The following is a 21,687-nucleotide window of genomic DNA, read 5'->3' as shown; positions in this document are numbered from 1 at the left end:
GGGAGCATTCAATTGGCATGCTGACTGCAGGAATAACCACGCCAACCCAGGACCTCCACATCCAGCTTCTTACCCGGGAGACTCGTCTGAGACCAGCCACCTGGACAGCTGATGAAACTGAGGAGTGTCCCTGTCTGTAATAAAGCCCTTTGTGGGGGAAAAGATTTCTGATTGGAATTGGCTCCCCAGTGGCTGGGCCCGGCTCCCCAGTGGCTGGGCGGCCCGGCTCCCCAGTGGCTGGGCGGCCCGGCTCCCCAGTGGCTGGGCGGCCCGGCTCCCCAGTGGCTGGGCGGCCCGGCTCCCCAGTGGCTGGGCGGCCCGGCTCCCCAGTGGCTGGGCGGCCCGGCTCCCCAGTGGCTGGGCGGCCCGGCTCCCCAGTGGCTGGGCGGCCCGGCTCCCCAGTGGCTGGGCGGCCCTGCCCAGTCATGTGAAAGCCATAGATTAAGGCGTAATCAATTTATTTCAATTGATTGATGTCCTTATGTGAACTGTAACTTGAAATTGATGCATGTGTCACCTTCATAGGATGCCACCTTTCCAACAAGCCAGATTACCAAATTTCTGCCCTGCTAGAGCTGCCCCGGTCAACTGTAAGTTTTGTTAATGTGAAGTGCCTCGAAGTGGTAGGCCACACAACCTGACAGAACGGGACCGCCGAGTGGTAGGCCACACAACGGGACCGCCGAGTGGTAGGCCACACAACGGGACCGCCGAGTGGTAGGCCACACAACGGGACCGCCGAGTGGTAGGCCACACAACGGGACCGCCGAGTGGTAGGCCACACAACGGGACCGCCGAGTGGTAGGCCACACAACCTCACAGAACGGGACCACCGAGTGGTGAAGGACGTAGAGCGTAAAAATCGTCTGTCCTCGGCTGCAACACTCACTACCGAGTTCCAAACTGCCCCTGGAAGCAACGTCAGAACAAGAACCTTTTGTCGGGAGCTTCATGAAATGGGTTTCCATGGCTGAGCAGCCGCACACAAGCCTAAGATCACCATGTGCAATGCCAAGCGTCGGCTGGAGTGGTGATAAGCTCGTTGCCATTGGACTCTGGAGCAGTGGAAACGCATTCTATGGAGTGATGAATCACGCTTTACCATCTGGCAGTCTGACGGACTAATCTGGGTTTGGGGGATTCCAGGATAACGCTACCTGCCCGAATGCACATTGCCGACTGTAAAGTTTGGCGGAGTGGGATTAATGGTCTGGGCTGTTTTTCATGGTTCGGGGCCCATAGTTCCAGTGAAGGGAAGTCTTAACACTACAGCATACAATGACATTCTAGATTATTCTGTGCTTCCAACGTTGTGGCAACAGTTTGGGGAAGGACCTTTCCTGTTATAGCATGTTAATCCCCGTACACAAAGCGAGGTCCATACATCTAGCTTCAGAGTTTGTTCTGTTAGGTGACCTAAACTGGGATATGCTTAACACCCCGGCAGTCCTACAATCTAAGCTAGATGCCCTCAATCTCACACAAATCATCAAGGAACCCACCAGGTACAACCCTAAATCTGTAAACAAGGGCACCCTCATAGATGTCATCCTGACCAACTGGCCTTCCAAATACACCTCCGCTGTCTTCAACCAGGATCTCAGCGATCACTGCCTCATTGCCTGTATCCGCTACGGATCCGCAGTCAAACAACCACCCCTCATCACTGTCAAAACGCTCCCTAAAACACTTCTGTGAGCAGGCCTTTCTAATCGACCTGGCCCGGGTATCCTGGAAAGACATTGACCTCATCCGGTCAGTTGAGGATGCCTGGTCATTCTTTAAAAGTAACTTCCTCACCATTTTAGATAAGCATGCTCCGTTCAAAAAATGCAGAACTAAGAACAGATATAGCCCTTGGTTCACTCCAGACCTGACTGCCCTCGATCAGCACAAAAACATCCTGTGGCGGACTGCAATAGCATCGAATAGTCCCCGCGATATGCAACTGTTCAGGGAAGTTAGGAACCAATACACGCAGTCAGTCAGGAAAGCTAAGGCCAGCTTCTTCAGGCAGAAATTTGCATCCTGTAGCTCAACTCCAAAAAGTTCTGGGACACTGTGAAGTCCATGGAGAACAAGAGCACCTCCTCCCAGCTGCCCACTGCACTGAGGCTAGGTAACACGGTCACCACCGATAAATCCATGATTATCGAAAACTTCAACAAGCATTTCTCAACGGCTGGCCATGCCTTCCGCCTGGCTACTCCAACCTCGGCCAACAGATCCGCCCCCCCAGCAGCTACTCGCCCAAGCCTCTCCAGGTTCTCCTTTACCCAAATCCAAATAGCAGATGTTCTGAAAGGGCTGCAAAACCTGGACCCGTACAAATCAGCTGGGCATGACAATCTGGACCCTCTATTTCTGAAACTATCCGCTGCCATTGTCGCAACCCCTATTACCAGCCTGTTCAACCTCTCTTTCATATCGTCTGAGATCCCCGAGGATTGGTAAGCTGCCGCAGTCATTCCCCTCTTCAAAGGGGGAGACACTCTGGACCCAAACTGTTACAGACCTATATCCATCCTGCCCTGCCTATCTAAGGTCTTCGAAAGCCAAGTCAACAAACAGGTCACTGACCATCTCGAATACCACCGTACCTTCTCCGCTGTGCAATCGGGTTTCCGAGCCGGTCATGGGTGCACCTCAGCCACACTCAAGGTACTAAACGATATCATAACGGCCATCGATAAAAGACAGTACTGTGCAGCCGTCTTCATCGACCTTGCCAAGGCTTTCGACTCTGTCAATCACCATATTCTTATCGGCAGACTCAGTTGCCTCAGTTTTTCTGATGACTGCCTTGCTTGGTTCACCAACTACTTTGCAGACAGAGTTCAGTGTGTCAAATCGGAGGGCATGTTGTCCGGTCCTCTGGCAGTCTCTATGGGGGGGCCACAGGGTTCAATTCTCAGGCCGACTCTTTTCTCTGTATATATATCAATGATGTTGCTCTTGCTGCGGGCGATTCCCTGATCCACCTCTACGCAGACGACACCATTCTGTATACTTTCGGCCCGTTCTTGGATACTGTGCTATCTAACCTCCAAACGAGCTTCAATGCCATACAACACTCCTTCCGTGGCCTCCAAATGCTCTTAAATGCTAGTAAAACCAAATGTATGCTTTTCAACCGTTCGCTGCCTGCACCCGCACGCCCGACTAGCATCACCACCCTGGATGGTTCTGACCTTGAATATGTGGACATCTATAAGTACCTAGGTGTCTGGCTCGACTGTAAACTCTCCTTCCAGACTCATATCAAACATCTCCAATCTAAAATCAAAAGCACCTTATACCACCCACCACTGCGACCTGTATGCTCGAGTCGGCTGGCCCTCGCTACATATTCGTCGCCAGACCCACTGGCTCCAGGTCGTCTACAAGTCCATGCTAGGTAAAGCTCCGCCTTATCTCAGTTCACTGGTCACGATGGCAACACCCACCCGTAGCACGCGCTCCAGCAGGTGTATCTCACTGAACATCCCTAAAGCCAACACCTCATTTGGCCGCCTTTCGTTCCAGTTCTCTGCTGCCTGTGACTGGAACGAATTGCAAAAATCGCTGAAGTTGGAGACTTATCTCCCTCACCAACTTCAAACATCTGCTATCTGAGCAGCTAACCGATCGCTGCAGCTGTACATAGTCTTATCGGTAAATAGCCCACCCAATTTTACCTACCTCATCCCCATACTGTTTATATTTATTTACTTTTCTGCTCTTTTGCACACCAATATCTCTACCTGTACATGACAATCTGATCATTTATCCCTCCAGTGTTGATCTGTAAAATTGTAATTATTCGCCTACCTCCTCATGCCTTTTGCACACAATGTATATAGACTCTCTTTTTTTTTCTTTTTCTACTGTGTTATTGACTCTGTTGTTGTCTGTTCACACTGCTACGCTTTATCTTGGCCAAGTCGCAGTTGCAAATGAGAACTTGTTCTCAACTAGCCTACCTGGTTATAAAGGTGAAATAAAAAATAAATGTTGTCGAGATCAGTGTTAAAGAACTTGACTGGCCTGCACAGAGCCCTGACCTCAACCCCATTGAACACCTTTGGGATGAATTGGAGCGCCGACTGCGAGTCAAGCCTAATCGCCCAACATCGCCCAAAATGTCTCATATTATTTATTGTCTTTGCAACAGAACAATATGTTCTGAACATTAAATCGCAGTATCACATCGTAATACATATAGGATCGTGAGAATCACAATACATATCGTATTGGTGCCTAAGCATGTTGATCATATCGTATTGTGAGGTCCCTGGTCATTCTCAGCCCCAGTGTCCCGTGTGTCTAACATATTGGTGCTTTGAGCAGGTGACGACGCGGACCTGTGCAGTGAGCTGCTCCAGGAGTCCCTGGACGCTCTGCGGGCCCTCCCAGAAGCCACTCTGTTTGACGAGGGCACCGTGTCGTCTGTCTGGCTAGAGGTCGTGGAGAGAGCCACCAAGTTCCTCAGGTCAGTACTACCTGCTGTCTGGTTTGTCTTGTGATGTCCATCGTTCTGCCAGTAACGTGTTATTTAAACTGTGGTTGGTTTCTAGTGACGTGTTATTGAAACTGTGGTTGGAACTGTGGTTGGTCTCTAGTGACGTGTTATTTAAACTGTGGTTGGTCTCTAGTGACGTGTTATTTAAACTGTGGTTGGTTTTCAGTGACGTCCATGGAAGTGGTAGTACCAAAGGCAGCATCCCACTACAGGACCAACACCTGGCCTTGGCCATCCTGCTGGAGCTGGCAGTACAGAGGGGCACTCTGAGGTAGGACCCCTCCTGACGAGACACTGATACTCACTCTGAGGTAGGACCCCTCCTGACGAGACACTGATACTCACTCTGAGGTAGGACCCCTCCTGACGAGACACTGATACTCACTCTGAGGTAGGACCCCTCCTGACGAGACACTGATACTCACTCTGAGGTAGGACCCCTCCTGACGAGACACTGATACTCACTCTGAGGTAGGACCCCTCCTGACGAGACACTGATACTCACTCTGAGGTAGGACCCCTCCTGGAGACACTGATACTCACTGAGGTAGGACCCCTCCTGACGAGATAATGATACTCACTCTGAGGTAGGACCCCTCCACTGACGAGACACACTGATACTCACTCTGAGGTAGGACCCCTCCTGACGAGACACTGATACTCACTCTGAGGTAGGACCCCTCCTGACGAGACACTGATACTCACTCTGAGGTAGGACCCCTCCTGACTCTGAGACACTGATACTCACTCTGAGGTAGGACCCCTCCTGACGAGACACTGATACTCCTGACTCTGAGGTAGGACCCCTCCTGGATAATGATACTCACTCTGAGGTAGGACCCCTCCTGACGAGACACTGATACTCACTCTGAGGTAGGACCCCTCCTGACGAGACACTGATACTCACTCTGAGGTAGGACCCCTCCTGACGAGACACTGATACACACTCTGAGGTAGGACCCCTCCTGACGAGATAATGATATACTCTATTCTCTTCTCCAGCCAGCTGCTGTCTGCTGTCCTGCTACTGCTGCGTTTGTGGGACAGTGGGACCAGGGAGATGGACAATGAGCGCTCCACCCAGGGGACCAGCGCCCCCCTCCTCCCCCTCCTGCAGCGCTTTCAAAACATCCACAGCAGCAAGGAGGAACCCAGCCCCGACGAGGAGATGGAGGTGAGCTCAGGGCCTGTATTCATAATGCGTTTCTGTAAAAGCTGATTTCGGATCAGTTAAGCCTTTTTTTAGATCACAATCAATAAGATGACCTGGACATGGGGGACCTGATCCTAGACCAGCACTCTTAGACACCTGGTATCATTACTTTCCTATTCCTGGTCCTGGGTTGCATCAAAGTCCATTTATTTGTCTTCTTTACTAAATTAAGTACTAAGCTAAGCAGAAACAGTGCCTTGGGGCAGCAGCGTAGCCTAGTGGTTAGAGCGTTGGACTAGTAACGGTTGCAAGTTCAAACCCCCGAGCTGACAAGGTAAAAATCTGTCGTTCTGCCCCTGAACAGGCAGTTAACCCACTGTTCCCAGGCCGTCATTGAAAATAAGAATTTGTTCATAACTGACTTGCCTAGTTAAATAAAGGTAAAATAATTAATTAAAAAGTATTCACACCCCTTGACTTTATCCACATTTTATTTGGTTACAGCCTGATTTTAAAATGGATTACATTTAGATTTTTTCGGGGACTGGCCTTCACACAATAACCCCATAATGTCAGTGGAATTATGTTTTTCGAAAAGCTTATATGTCTTGAGTCCAAGTATTCACCCCCTTTGTTATGGCAAGCCTAAATTACTTAGAGTTCTACTAAGCTATCTATAATTGTTTTAAAGAAGGTCATACCAAGGATCATTTAGCTATTTAATTTTAAGACCACTTGAAGTATCAAAGAAATATAGAAAAAGTATATATTTGATAACTTGTATTTGGCCTTACTGCTATTAGCCAATAGAAACACATTGAATAACAGATAGGCCTTACTGCTATTAGCCCATAGAAACACATTGAATAACAGATAGTCCTTACTGCTATTAGCCAATAAAAACACATTGAATAACAGATAGGCCTTACTGCTATTAGCCAATAGAAACACATTGAATAACAGATAGGCCTTACTGCTATTAGCCAATAGAAACACATTGAATAACAGATAGTCCTTACTGCTATTAGCCAATAGAAACACATTGAATAACAGTCCTTACTGCTATTAGCCCATAGAAACACATTGAATAACAGATAGTCCTTACTGCTATTAGCCAATAGAAACACATTGAATAACAGTCCTTACTGCTATTAGCCCATAGAAACACATTGAATAACAGATAGTCCTTACTGCTATTAGCCCATAGAAACACATTGAATAACAGATAGTCTTTACTGCTATTAGAAACACATTGAATAACAGATAGGCCTTACTGCTATTAGCCCATAGAAACACATTGAATAACAGATAGTCCTTACTGCTATTAGCCAATAGAAACATATTGAATAACAGTCCTTACTGCTATTAGCCAATAGAAACACATTGAATATCAGATAGGCCTTACTGCTATTAGCCCATAGAAACACATTGAATAACAGTCCTTACTGCTATTAGCCAATAGAAACACATTGAATAACAGATAGTCCTTACTGCTATTAGCCAATAGAAACATATTGAATAACAGTCCTTACTGCTATTAGCCAATAGAAACACATTGAATAACAGATAGGCCTTACTGCTATTAGCCCATAGAAACACATTGAATAACAGATAGGCCTTACTGCTATTAGCCAATAGAAACACATTGAATAACAGTCCTTACTGCTATTAGCCAATAGAAACACATTGAATAACAGATAGTCCTTACTGCTATTAGCCAATAGAAACACATTGAATAACAGTCCTTACTGCTATTAGCCAATAGAAACACATTGAATAACAGTCCTTACTGCTATTAGCCCATAGAAACACATTGAATAACAGATAGTCCTTACTGCTATTAGCCAATAGAAACACATTGAATAACAGATAGTCCTTACTGCTATTAGCCAATAGAAACACATTGAATAACAGATAGTCCTTACTGCTATTAGCCAATAGAAACACATTGAATAACAGATTCACTACACAGAACAACAGACAGCCCCCCCCAAAAAAAAAAATATTCTAAGGGAAGTTGGTTCTGAAGTGTGTCGTGTCTTTACTATCATTAAATTGAAGACTTAGTTTTTATCAAAGATTCTCTGTAATTAGTATTACGTTATTAAACTGATTAATCATGTAACTAATTAACTAGGAAGTCGGGGCACCAAGGAAAATATTCAGATTACAAAGTTATAATTTCCCAATATAACCTTTCAGATATTTTCATATCTGATCAATAGTCTTCTGATTAATGATTTATTTATTTTACCTCACGTTAGTATCATTCCAAACGTCGTAAATTGTTGGTTATCTGCACGAACCCAGTCTTCACTATGAGTCATCCATACATCAATTGTCTTACATCATTTATTTATTACTAACTAAGTAATTCACAGAAATGCACAAACAAACAAACAAGGTAAATGTGGTTACATGAAATGATAGGAGAATGTGCCCTAGTGGGCTGAACCGGCATGGCAGCTTGTTAGACGAGAAGTGGGAGTCGACTGAGAAGACAACACACAGTTGATAATTATAACAATTGAAATGCTAATCCTTTGCACATGAACGTTCACTCATTCGGGAATAATTGTAATCAATCAATATATTTACGCTCAGGGTGTCATCGGGATTTCTGCTGAAAAGTTAGTTTCTGTTGGAGAGTTTTCCGTCCTCTCTCTCTGTCGTGGTTAGAATGGATAGTTCAGAGTGACATTCATTCATGTTGTAGAATGGATGTTTCGGCGGTTGTCGTTCTTTGCGTTCAATGATACTGAATTCCTAGCTGCAGACTAGTAATTAATATCAAAGACTTGTTCTTATTCTGTCGTATCGATAGTCTAAGAGTTTAACCACGTGGGATGGTTAAAAGATTCAGCAATGGTCTGCAACCTTTGTCCTCTCCTAATGGAGAATAACATGGTCCAGTGAGAACTTCTCAAAGTTGGGGTTTTATTCAGGAGTTGCAGACAAGGGCCTGTCCCAGGATGCCCGACCCTAACTGGGCTCATGGGCGGTCCTCTGATTTAGTTAAACGCAAAAGGGAATTGGAGTTTCCTTCATTAAACAGTCCAACATTTTATCAACAGTATCATAATCACTCATTCATCTTATACATCAATTAGATGTGAACTTCATATCTGAGGCTGTTCTATAAACAGCGTTATGGTAATGTGGCCACACAGTCTCCCATGAGCTTCCCCAAGTTGTAACAAACGGACCAGTTCCGAGCTTGATTCTTCACTCATCTTCTATACCTTCTCCGGAACATAAATGTTGTTCGGACCTCAAGTTCTGTGAGGTGGAAGAAATTATTTGTTCTCTATGAAACTTCACTCGGTCTCTATACTGTGGCCATGAGGCAGGATCTTCCTGGAGTTTCCGACCTCTCTGACCACAGCAGCCTGGGTGTAGGAGGCAGGGAGAGGGGGTGGGGCTTGCTGTACCCAAAGAGGGCAACGTCATGACAAGTGTCTTTCCTATATCTAAGAGATATATAAGATCAGGAAACATTTGTTATATTTTTTTGACATGTATTTAATTCCTTATTTTTGGCACTGAAGCAGTCTGCTTTCCAACAAACACTGGGAGATGCAGGACAATGACCTAAAACAGAAACCAAATCTCCACTGGAGTTGTTTACCAAGATGACATTGAAAGTTCCTGAGTGGCCTAGTTACAGTTGGACTTAAATCAGCTTGAAAATCGATGGCAAGCGCTGCCTGATTCTAACATGTATTGACTCAGGGGTGTGAATGCTTATGTAAATGAGATATTTCTGAATTTAATTTCTAATAAATGTTTTAATATTTCTTAAAACATGTTTTCACGTTTTCATTATGAGGGGTTGTGATGTCATTATGAGGGGTTGTGATGTCATTATGAGGGGTTGTGATGTCATTATGAGGGTTTGTGGTGATGTCATTATGAGGCGTTGTGGTGATGTCATTATGAGGCGTTGTGGTGATGTCATTATGAGGCGTTGTGGTGATGTCATTATGAGGCGTTGTGGTGATGTCATGAGGCGTTGTGGTGATGTCATGAGGCGTTGTGGTGATGTCATGATGGATGAGGTGTAGTGGTGATGTCATGATGAGACATCAATTGAATCCATTGTGAATCCAAGCTGTGGCACAATACAATGTGGAATAAGTCAAAGGATATGAATCCTTTCTGAAGGCTCTGTACCGCCTTTAGTTCAGTCGTTTTCTCTGTGTTCTTCCTCTCCAGATCCTGGGGGCCCCTCTGAGTCCCAATGAGAGTTTCCTGCGCTACCTGACGCTGCCCCAGGACAATGACTTGGCTATCGACCTGAGACAGACGGCTGTGGTCATCATGGCTCACCTGGACCGCCTGGCCGCCCCCTGCTCCCCTTCGCACTGCAGCTCCCCTACCTCCCACAAGGTACTACTACCGTGTGGACTTGGCCCTGCTGCTGTGTGCTGTACACTTAAGACAGCTCTACTCAGCCTCCTGTCTTCAGTGTTTCCATTGATCAGTTATCTGTAAGGCTCACAACTGCTCTCTTCAGATTTAATGGCCTGTGGTTTTTCATTTTTTTGGAGAATTCTCAAGAGCCAGGATTAGGGCTGCACAATGAATCAAATTGTATTCAAAATTGCGATATCGACATATGAAATATCCGTATCGTAAAGTGCTGAATTTTTTTTCTTCTCAAATGCACGTTTTTATAGTGTACTCAGTCGTCTCACTCCAGTCTCTCCCTCCTCTCATGTGGCTGCTTGCTTCCGACACACCAAGCCCCACCCCCTGTCACTCAATCAGGAACACTTGGCTGCTTGCTTCCGACACACCAAGCCCCACCCCCTGTCACTCAATCAGGAACACTTGGTTGCTTGCTTCCGACACACCAAGCCCCACCCCCTGTCACTCAATCAGGAACACTTGGTTGCTTGCTTCCGACACACCAAGCCCCACCCCCTGTCACTCAATCAGGAACACTTGGCTGCTTGCTTCCGACACACCAAGCCCCACCCCCTGTCACTCAATCAGGAACACTTGGCTGCTTGCTTCCGACACACCAAGCCCCACCCCCTGTCACTCAATCAGGAACACTTGGCTGCTTGCTTCCGACACACCAAGCCCCACCCCCTGTCACTCAATCAGGAACACTTGGCTGCTTGCTTCCGACACACCAAGCCCCACCCCCTGTCACTCAATCAGGAACACTTGGCTGCTTGCTTCCGACACACCAAGCCCCACCCCCTGTCACTCAATCAGGAACACTTGGCTGCTTGCTTCCGACACACCAAGCCCCACCCCCTGTCACTCAATCAGGAACACTTGGTTGCTTGCTTCCGACACACCAAGCCCCACCCCCTGTCACTCAATCAGGAACACTTGGCTGCTTGCTTCCGACACACCAAGCCCCACCCCTGTCACTCAATCAGGAACACTTGGCTGCTTGCTTCCGACACACCAAGCCCCACCCCTGTCACTCAATCAGGAACACTTGGTTGCTTGCTTCCGACACACCAAGCCCCACCCCCTGTCACTCAATCAGGAACACTTGGTTGCTTGCTTCCGACACACCAAGCCCCACCCCTGTCACTCAATCAGGAACACTTGGCTGCTTGCTTCCGACACACCAAGCCCCACCCCCTGTCACTCAATCAGGAACACTTGGTTGCTTGCTTCCGACACACCAAGCCCCACCCCCTGTCACTCAATCAGGAACACTTGGTTGCTTGCTTCCGACACACCAAGCCCCACCCCCTGTCACTCAATCAGGAACACTTGGCTGCTTGCTTCCGACACACCAAGCCCCACCCCCTGTCACTCAATCAGGAACACTTGGCTGCTTGCTTCCGACACACCAAGCCCCACCCCCTGTCACTCAATCAGGAACACTTGGCTGCTTGCTTCCGACACACCAAGCCCCACCCCCTGTCACTCAATCAGGAACACTTGGCTGCTTGCTTCCGACACACCAAGCCCCACCCCCTGTCACTCAATCAGGAACACTTGGCTGCTTGCTTCCGACACACCAAGCCCCACCCCCTGTCACTCAATCAGGAACACTTGGCTGCTTGCTTCCGACATATCTGTGGTTCTGGTTCCGCTGTCCTGGCATTCTTTACATATGGGGGGGTTCTGGTTCCGCTGTCCTGGCATTCTTTATGTATCTGTGGTTCTGGTTCCGCTGTCCTGGCATTCTTTATGTATCTGTGGTTCTGGTTCCGCTGTCCTGGCATTCTTTATGTATCGGCGGTTCTGGTTCCGCTGTGCTGGCATTCTTTACATATGGGGGGGTTCTGGTTCCGCTGTCCTGGCATTCTTTATGTATCTGTGGTTCTGGTTCCGCTGTCCTGGCATTCTTTATGTATCTGTGGTTCTGGTTCCGCTGTCCTGGCATTCTTTACGTATGGGGGGGTTCTGGTTCCGCTGTCCTGGCATTCTTTACGTATGGGGGGGATCTGGTTCCGCTGTCCTGGCATTCTTTACGTATGGGGGGGATCTGGTTCCGCTGTCCTGGCATTCTTTACGTATGGGGGGGTTTTGGCTCCGCTGTCCTGGCATTCTTTACGTATGGGGGGTTCTGGTTCCGCTGTCCTGGCATTCTTTACGTATGGGGGGTTCTGGTTCCACTGTCCTGGCATTCTTTACATATGGGGGGTTCTGGTTCCGCCAACCTGGTGACCAAATTGTTTTTGATAAAAATCGTAATATTTGAAAAAATTACAATTTGATTTTTGGACCATATCGTGCAGCCCTAGTCAGGATGTTGTGATTTGTAAATGGAAGCTTTTACTCTGTTACTAACTTCTCTCTGTCTGTGTGTTACTAACATCTCTCTCTGTCTGTGCGTTCTGTCGGAGGACCATGGCAACATGCAGGTAAATTATGAAGCCATGTGTTGTGCATGAAGGACTTGATGTGATGTTTTTATATAGTTTATTCTTGCAACAGTAATATATGTTGGGGATGTGTTGATTACATAGGTATATTTCACTGGTCATCCCCAAAGCCAACACGTCATTTGGCCGCCTTTCCTTCCAGTTCTCTGCTGCCAATGACTGGAATGAACTGCAAAAATCTCTGAAGCTGGAGACTCGTATCTCCCTCACTAACTACAACCTCTTGATACTCCCCACCTCGGATCCGGGATCGTGAATAAAGCCTCAGGCTCATTAGCATAACGCAACGTTAACGATTTCTGAAAATCGCAAATAAAATGAAAATAATGAGTCTGCTCTCAAGCTTAGCCTTTTCTTAACAACACTGTCATCTCAGATTTTCAAAATATGCTTTTGAACCATAGCAATGGACTAATTTGTGTAAGAGTATGCTAAGCTAGCTTAGCATTTTGAGTAGCATTTAGCACGCAACATTTTCACAAAAACCAGATAACCAAATAAATAAAAGCATTTACCTTTGAAGAGCTTCGGATGTTTTCAATGAGGAGACTCTCAGTTACATAGCAAATGTTCAGTTTTTCCTGAAAGAATCTTTGTGTAGGAGATATCGCTCCGTTTTGTACATCACATTTGGCTACCGAAACGAACCGAAAATTCAGTCACCAAAACGTCAAACTTTTTCCGAATTAACTCCATAATATCGACCGAAACATGGCAAACGTTGTTTAGAATCAATCCTCAAGGTGTTTTTTCACATATCTCTTCATTGATATGCAGTTCGTGGAAGCCTGCTTTCCCCTCAGAATCGCATGGAAAAATACCAGCAGCTGAAAAAGACGCACCAATTTCGACGGAGGACACCGGGCGGACACCTGGAAAATGTAGTCTCTTATGGTCAATCTTCCAATGATATGCCTACAAATACGTCACAATGCTGCAGACGCCTTGGGGAAACGACAGAAAGGGCAGGCTCATTCCTCTCGCATTCACAGCCATATAAGGAGACAATGGAAAACGGAGCCTCAAAAATCCTGCTGGTTTCCTGGTTGCCGTTTCATCTTGGTTTTGCTGTAGCTCCCGTTCTAGGGCACCCACAGACAATATCTTTGCAGTTCTGGAAAATTCAGAGTGTTTTCTTTCCAAAGCTATTAATTATATGCATAGTCGAGCATCTTTTTGTGACAAAATATCTTGTTTAAAACGGGAACGTTTTTCATCCAAAAATGAAATTGCGCCCCTAGAGTTTCAAGAGGTTAAGCATCAGCTGTCAGAGCAGCTCACAGATCATCTGTCCATAGCCCATCTGTAAATAGCCCATCCAACTACCTCATCCCCATATTTTTATAAATTGTTTTGTTCCTTTGCACCCCAATATGCTTCCGACAGAGATGGCCGCCTCGCTTCGCATTGCTAGGAAATTATGCAGTATTTAGCTTTTTGATGTGTTATTTCTTCCATTGTTACCCCAGGAAATCGTAGGTTTTATTACATACTGTCGGCAGGAACTATTGGATATAAGTGCAACGTCAACTCACCAACATTACGACCAGGAATACGACTTTCCCGAAGCGGATCTTCTGTTTGGCCTGTCACCCAGGACAATGGACCGGATCCCTGCCGGCGACCCAAAACAACGGCGCCGTTGAAGGGGCAGACAGAGCGGTCTTCTGGTTAGGCTCCATAGACGGTTACATCGCCCACCGCTCCCAAGCATACTACTCGCCAGTGTCCAGTCTCTTGACAACAAGGTAGACAAAATCTGAGCAAGGGTTGCCTTCCAGAGAGACTTACGTTCTTTGTTTCATGGAAACGTGGCTCACTCGAGACACGCTATCGGAGTCGGTACAGCCACCTGGTTTCTTCATGCATCGCGCCAACAGAAACAAACATCTCTCTGGTAAGAAGAGGGGCGGGGGTGTATGCCTTATGATTAACCAGACATGGTGTGATCATAACAACATGCAGGAACTCAAGTCCTTTTGTTCACCTGACTTAGAATTCCTCACAATCAAATGTCGACCGCATTATCTACCAAGAGAATTCTCTTGGATTATAATCACAGCCGTGTATATTCCCCCCCAAGCAGACACATCGACGGCCCTGAACAAACTTTATTTGACTCTATGCAAACTGGGAACCACATATCCTGAGACTGCATTTATTGTAGCTGGGGATTTTAACAAGGCTAATCTGAAAACAAGACCCTCAATTCTATCAGCATATCGATTGTGCAACCCGAGCTGGCAAAACCCTTGATCATTGTCATTCTAACTTCCGCGACGCATATAAGGCCCTCCCCCGCCCTCCTTTTGAAAAAGCTGACCACGACTCCATTTTGTTGTTCCCAGCCTATAGACAGAATCTAAAACAAGTACCAGCGCTCAGGTCTGTTCAACGCTGGTCCGACCAATCGGACTCCACGCTTCAAGATTGCTTCGATCACGTGGACTGGGATATGTTCCGCATAGGACCATATCACCTCCACCCTACCTGACACCCGAGACCCACTCCAATTTGCTTACCGCCCCAATAGGTCCCCAGACGATGCAATCTCAACCACACTGCCCTAACCCATCTGGACAAGAGGAATACCTATGTGAGAATGCTGTTCATTGACTTCAGGTCAGCATTTCACACCATAGTACCCTCCAAACTTACCATTAAGCTTGAGACCCTGGGTCTCGACCCCGCCCTGTGCAACTGGGTTCTGGACTTCCTGACGGGCCGCCCCCCTAGGTGGTGAAGGTAGGAAACATCTCCACCCCTCTGATCCTTAACACTGGGGCCCCACAAGGGTGCGTTCTCAGCCCTCTCCTGTACTCCCTGTTCACTCATAACTCAATCATCAAGTTTGCAGACGACACTACAGTGGTAGGCTTGATTACCAACAACGACGAGGTGGCCTACAGGGAGGAGGTGAGGGCCCTCGTTGTCAACAAAACAAAGGTCACTCAATGTCAACAAAACAAAGGAGATGATCATGGACTTCAGGAAACAGCAGAGGGAGCACCCCCCTATCCACATCAACGGGACAGTAGTGGAGAGGGTAGTAAGTTTTAAGTTCCTCGGCGTACACAACACGGACAACCTGAAATGGTCCACCCACACAGACAGAGTGGTGAAGAAGGCACAGCCTCCATTACTCATCTCATACGTATATACTGCACTCGATACCATCTACTGCATCCTTATGTAATACATGTATCACTAGCCACTTTAACTATGCCACTTTGTTTACATACTCATCTCATATGTATATACTGTACTCGATACCATCTACTGCATCTTGCCTATGCCATTCGCGGTCACATATTCATATAGTTTTCTGTGCATATTCTTATTCATTACTTTACACTTGTGTGTATAAGGTTGTTGTTGTGGAATTGTTAGCTAGATTATTATTACTGCATGGTCGGAACTAGAAGCACAAGCATTTCGCTACATTCGCATTAACATCTGCTAACCATGTGTATGTGACCAATACAATTTGATTTTTATCTCTACTTGCACATTCATCTTCTGCACATCTCACTCAGGGTGTTTAACTGCTAAATTGTAATTATTTCACCACTACGGCCTATTTATTGCCTTACCTCCCTTATCTTACCACATTTGCACACACTGTATATAGACTTTTTCTCTATTGTATTATTGACTGTATGTTTGTTTATTCCATGTGTAACTCTGTGTTGTTGTTTGTCGCACTGCTTTGCTTTATCTTGGCCAGGTCGCAGTTGTAAATGAGAACTTGTTCTCAACTAGCCTACCTGGTTAAATAATGGTGCTCTCAACTAGCCTACTTGGTTAAATAAAGGTGTTCTCAACTAGCCTACCTGGTGAAATAAAGGTGTTCTCAACTAGCCTACCTGGTGAAATAAAGGTGTTCTCAACTAGCCTACCTGGTGAAATAAAGGTGTTCTCAACTAGCCTACCTGGTGAAATAAAGGTGTTCTCAACTAGCCTACCTGGTGAAATAAAGGTGTTCTCAACTAGCCTACCTGGATAAATAAAGGTGTTCTCAACTAGCCTACCTGGTTAAATAAAGGTGTTCTCAGCTAGCCTACCTGGTTAAATAAAGGTGTTCTCAACTAGCCTACCTGGTTAAATAAAGGTGAAATAATAAAATAACGTTTGCAATAGAATTCCCTTTTGATGGGGATGCGTTGACCAATGTGCTTAGAGAGCATGATGCAGCCAGCCAGCCTTTGAGAGCTTTACAGAGACATGAATATACCTTTTGATAGTTGATGCGTTTGGCTACAAGGCTTTGCCTTTGCAGTGTTTACCTCATACATGGTCAGGTGATTTCTCCCAACTGAAGTACCAGATGTTACTGGTATATTAGAATATAATTTATATTTAACTGTATTCTCCATCAGAGAATTTCCTTTTCCGTTAACCTCTTCAATGCCACTGCTACTTAACCTCGTCATACTGTGTAGACCACTGAAGCACCAATGGCATCGCTGCATTAACCCTGTCTCTCCTGCTCCCAGGGCACTCTGCAGGAGGTGATTGGCTGGGGGTTGCTAGGCTGGAAGCTGTATGCCAACGTGAACGGGCCTGTGCAGTGCAAGGCCCTGTCGGGCCTGGGGGTTTCCCAGATAGTCTGTTCCGAGAAGGGCTTCCTCATCCTGGCCAGCAGCGGAGCCGTCTACACACAGAACTACAAGAGCACCACACTGGTAGGAAGCAGTCACTCACTGGAGCTCATTCTGTCTCCACACTGGTAGGAAGCAGTCACTCACTGGAGCTCATTCTGTCACCACACTGGTAGGAAGCAGTCACTCACTGCAGCTCATTCTGTCACCACACTGGTAGGAAGCAGTCACTCACTGGAGCTCATTCTGTCACCACACTGGTAGGAAGCAGTCACTCACTGCAGCTCATTCTGTCACCACACTGGTAGGAAGCAGTCACTCACTGGAGCTCATTCTGTCACCACACTGGTAGGAAGCAGTCACTCACTGGAGCTCATTCCGTCTCTCCTTTTATTGTTGGGTGATATGGCCAAAATATCATATCACAATATTTGAACATTTTTTGATGGTATGGTGTATTTCAAATCAAAATCAAATGTTATTTGTCACATGTGCCGAATACAACAGGTGTAGTAGACCTTACAGTGAAATGCTGAATACAACAGGTGTAGTAGACCTTACAGTGAAATGCTGAATACAACAGGTGTAGTAGACCTTACAGTGAAATGCTGAATACAACAGGTGTAGTAGACCTTACAGTGAAATGCTGAATACAACAGGTGTAGTAGACCTTACAGTGAAATGCTGAATACAACAGGTGTAGTAGACCTTACAGTGAAATGCTGAATACAACAGGTGTAGTAGACCTTACAGTGAAATGCTGAATACAACAGGTGTAGTAGACCTTACAGTGAAATGCTGAATACAACAAGTGTAGTAGACCTTACAGTGAAATGCTGAATACAAACAGGTGTAGTAGACCTCACAGTGAAATGCTGAATACAACAGGTGTAGTAGACCTTACAGTGAAATGCTGAATACAACAGGTGTAGCAGACCTCACAGTGAAATGCTGAATACAACAGGTGTAGTAGACCTCACAGTGAAATGCTGAATACAACAGGTGTAGTAGACCTCACAGTGAAATGCTGAATACAACAGGTGTAGGTAAACCTTACAGTGAAATGCTGAATACAACAGGTGTAGTAGACCTCACAGTGAAATGCTGAATACAACAGGTGTAGTAGACCTTACAGTGAAATGCTGAATACAACAGGTGTAGTAGACCTCACAGTGAAATGCTGAATACAACAGGTGTAGTAGACCTTACAGTGAAATACTTGTATTTGACAGTATTTTATGTTTTTTAATAAAACAAGTTCTAAATATGCTTTTATGAGTAGTATGGTGGCAACTTATACATTATAATGGAGTATAGTGGGAGCACCTTGAACACATACATTATAATGGAGTATAGTGGGAGCACCTTGAATACATACATTATAATGGAGTATAGTGGGAGCACCTTGAACACATACATTATAATGGAGTATAGTGGGAGCACCTTGAATACATTGTTCTTTGACATGACAACGAATGAATAAGCCAAGGAGGAATTATTGACATGGTAGGAACCAAAGTATTGAGCAGTGTTTCCCAGGGGACCCTGATTAGATGTTACATTACATGTTTTCTCTTACCTCGTGTAGCTGGCTAGCTAGGGCTGTCCCCGAAATAAATAAATAAATAAATAAATAAAAATATTGGTCGACCAAGGGTCGTCTGTTCTTTCGACCAATCAATTGGTCTACATTTTACATTCAAGTGTTTTTTTCCATTGTCTCTAATTCTCTCTCTCGGTCTCTCTCTCTCTCTGTGTGACGAGCGCCGTATCAATGCCCATGATTTGGGAATGAGATGTTGGACGAGCAGGTGTCCACATACTTTTGGTCATGTAGTGTATGTTAATCTCAAATCTCAAAAGGCACTCGCACATCTGAGAAGAAACCCACAACACTGCTCTTTATTGCCCGAATGCTTAGGAGCAGTGTATGTTAAACTCCGACAGGAAATGGGTTTATGATACAGCAGCCGTAATGAAACAACAGGAGAAATGATCACTTCGGTGCTGATGAGGATATTGTTGTTGAACCTACCAGGCTCCCATGCTGGTCCATGCCCTGACCTCCAGGAAGATAGTGAAGCTGGCAGCTCATCCAGACGGACAGCACTACCTGGCCCTGTCGGCCAACGGAGAGGTCTTCTCCTGGGGCTGTGGAGACGGGGGCCGCCTGGGCCATGGAGACACCACGTAAGTTACTACACTGCACTCAAAAAAACATACTTATGACCACATTTCTTCTGCATGTCTACTAAATTTATAAATTATTGTCCAGTTAATGTCTGAGACCTCAGAAGTTACATTGACGTCACTGGTTCACCACACCAGCTCATCATAGCCTGCTAGGTTCCTCTGCTCCTAGCTGTCCTAGGCATAACCTGTTCCTCTGCTCCTAGCTGTCCTAGGTATAACCTGTTCCTCTGCTCCTAGCTGTCCTAGGTATCATAACCTGTTCCTCTGCTCCTAGCTGTCCTAGGTATAACCTGTTCCTCTGCTCCTAGCTGTCCTAGGTATCATAACCTGTTCCTCTGCTCCTAGCTGTCCTAGGTATCATAACCTGTTCCTCTGCTCCTAGCTGTCCTAGGTATAACCTGTTCCTCTGCTCCTAGCTGTCCTAGGTATCATAACCTGTTCCTCTGCTCCTAGCTGTCCTAGGTATCATAACCTGTTCCTCTGCTCCTAGCTGTCCTAGGTATCATAACCTGTTCCTCTGCTCCTAGCTGTCCTAGGTATCATAACCTGTTCCTCTGCTCCTAGCTGTCCTAGGTATCATAACCTGTTCCTCTGCTCCTAGCTGTCCTAGGTATCATAACCTGTTCCTCTGCTCCACCAGGTATCTGGAGGAGCCAGCAGTGATCACAGCGTTCACAGGGAAGCAGACAGGGAAGAATGTGGTGCAGGTAGCCTGTGGGAGCACCTACAGCGCTGCTATCACAGCTGATGGAGAGCTGTATACCTGGGGCAGAGGCAACTACGGACGGCTGGGACACGGTGAGACCTCTCACCTGTTTCTCCTGGTCACACTACTGGACTAGACCTAACCACTACTGGACTAGACCTAACCACTACTGGACCAGACCTAACCACTACTGGACCAGACCTAACCACTACTGGACCAGACCTAACCACTACTGGACCAGACCTAACCACTACTGGACTAGACCTAACCACTACTGGACTAGACCTAACCACTACTGGACTAGACCTAACCACTACTGGACCAGACCTAACCACTACTGGACTAGACCTAACCACTACTGGACTAGACCTAACCACTACTGGACTAGACCTAACCACTACTGGACTAGACCTAACCACTACTGGACTAGACCTAACCACTACTGGACTAGACCTAACCACTACTGGACTAGACCTAACCACTACTGGACTAGACCTAACCACTACTGGACTAGACCTAACCACTACTGGACTAGACCTAACCACTACTGGACCAGACCTAACCACTACTGGACCAGACCTAACCACTACTGGACTAGACCTAACCACTACTGGACTAGACCTAACCACTACTGGACTAGACCTAACCACTACTGGACTAGACCTAACCACTACTGGACTAGACCTAACCACTACTGGACTAGACCTAACCACTACTGGACTAGACCTAACCACTACTGGACTAGACCTAACCACTACTGGACTAGACCTAACCACTACTGGACTAGACCTAACCACTACTGGACCAGACCTAACCACTACTGGACCAGACCTAACCACTACTGGACTAGACCTAACCACTACTGGACTAGACCTAACCACTACTGGACTAGACCTAACCACTACTGGACTAGACCTAACCACTACTGGACTAGACCTAACCACTACTGGACTAGACCTAACCACTACTGGACTAGACCTAACCACTACTGGACTAGACCTAACCACTACTGGACTAGACCTAACCACTACTGGACCAGACCTAACCACTACTGGACCAGACCTAACCACTACTGGACCAGACCTAACCACTACTGGACCAGACCTAACCACTACTGGACTAGACCTAACCACTACTGGACTAGACCTAACCACTACTGGACTAGACCTAACCACTACTGGACTAGACCTAACCACTACTGGACTAGACCTAACCACTACTGGACTAGACCTAACCACTACTGGACTAGACCTAACCACTACTGGACTAGACCTAACCACTACTGGACTAGACCTAACCACTACTGGACTAGACCTAACCACTACTGGACTAGACCTAACCACTACTGGACTAGACCTAACCACTACTGGACTAGACCTAACCACTACTGGACTAGACCTAACCACTACTGGACTAGACCTAACCACTACTGGACTAGACCTAACCACTACTGGACCAGACCTAACCACTACTGGACTAGACCTAACCACTACTGGACTAGACCTAACCACTACTGGACTAGACCTAACCACTACTGGACCAGACCTAACCACTACTGGACCAGACCTAACCACTACTGGACTAGACCTAACCACTACTGGACCAGACCTAACCACTACTGGACCAGACCTAACCACTACTGGACTAGACCTAACCACTACTGGACCAGA

General features: G+C 46.4%; 1 protein-coding gene across 1 annotated transcript in view; it reads left to right on the top strand.

The window, feature by feature from the left end:
• herc2 (HECT and RLD domain containing E3 ubiquitin protein ligase 2) overlaps nt 1–21,687 on the top strand; it is a 284,448-nt gene that overhangs the window by 22,186 nt on the left and 240,575 nt on the right. Inside the window, exons 7-13 of the mRNA XM_064936237.1 lie at nt 4,330–4,471; nt 4,668–4,772; nt 5,504–5,675; nt 9,870–10,043; nt 17,014–17,202; nt 19,157–19,308; nt 19,952–20,109. Of these exons, the coding sequence (XP_064792309.1) occupies nt 4,330–4,471; nt 4,668–4,772; nt 5,504–5,675; nt 9,870–10,043; nt 17,014–17,202; nt 19,157–19,308; nt 19,952–20,109 (1,092 nt within the window). The remainder of the gene's footprint in view (nt 1–4,329; nt 4,472–4,667; nt 4,773–5,503; nt 5,676–9,869; nt 10,044–17,013; nt 17,203–19,156; nt 19,309–19,951; nt 20,110–21,687) is intronic.

The sequence above is a fragment of the Oncorhynchus masou genome, chromosome 24 (assembly GCF_036934945.1).
Source record: "Oncorhynchus masou masou isolate Uvic2021 chromosome 24, UVic_Omas_1.1, whole genome shotgun sequence".
Taxonomy (NCBI): domain Eukaryota; kingdom Metazoa; phylum Chordata; class Actinopteri; order Salmoniformes; family Salmonidae; genus Oncorhynchus; species Oncorhynchus masou.
The sequence above is the reverse complement of the archived record's forward strand: the minus strand, read 5'-3'. Positions and strand labels throughout refer to the sequence as shown.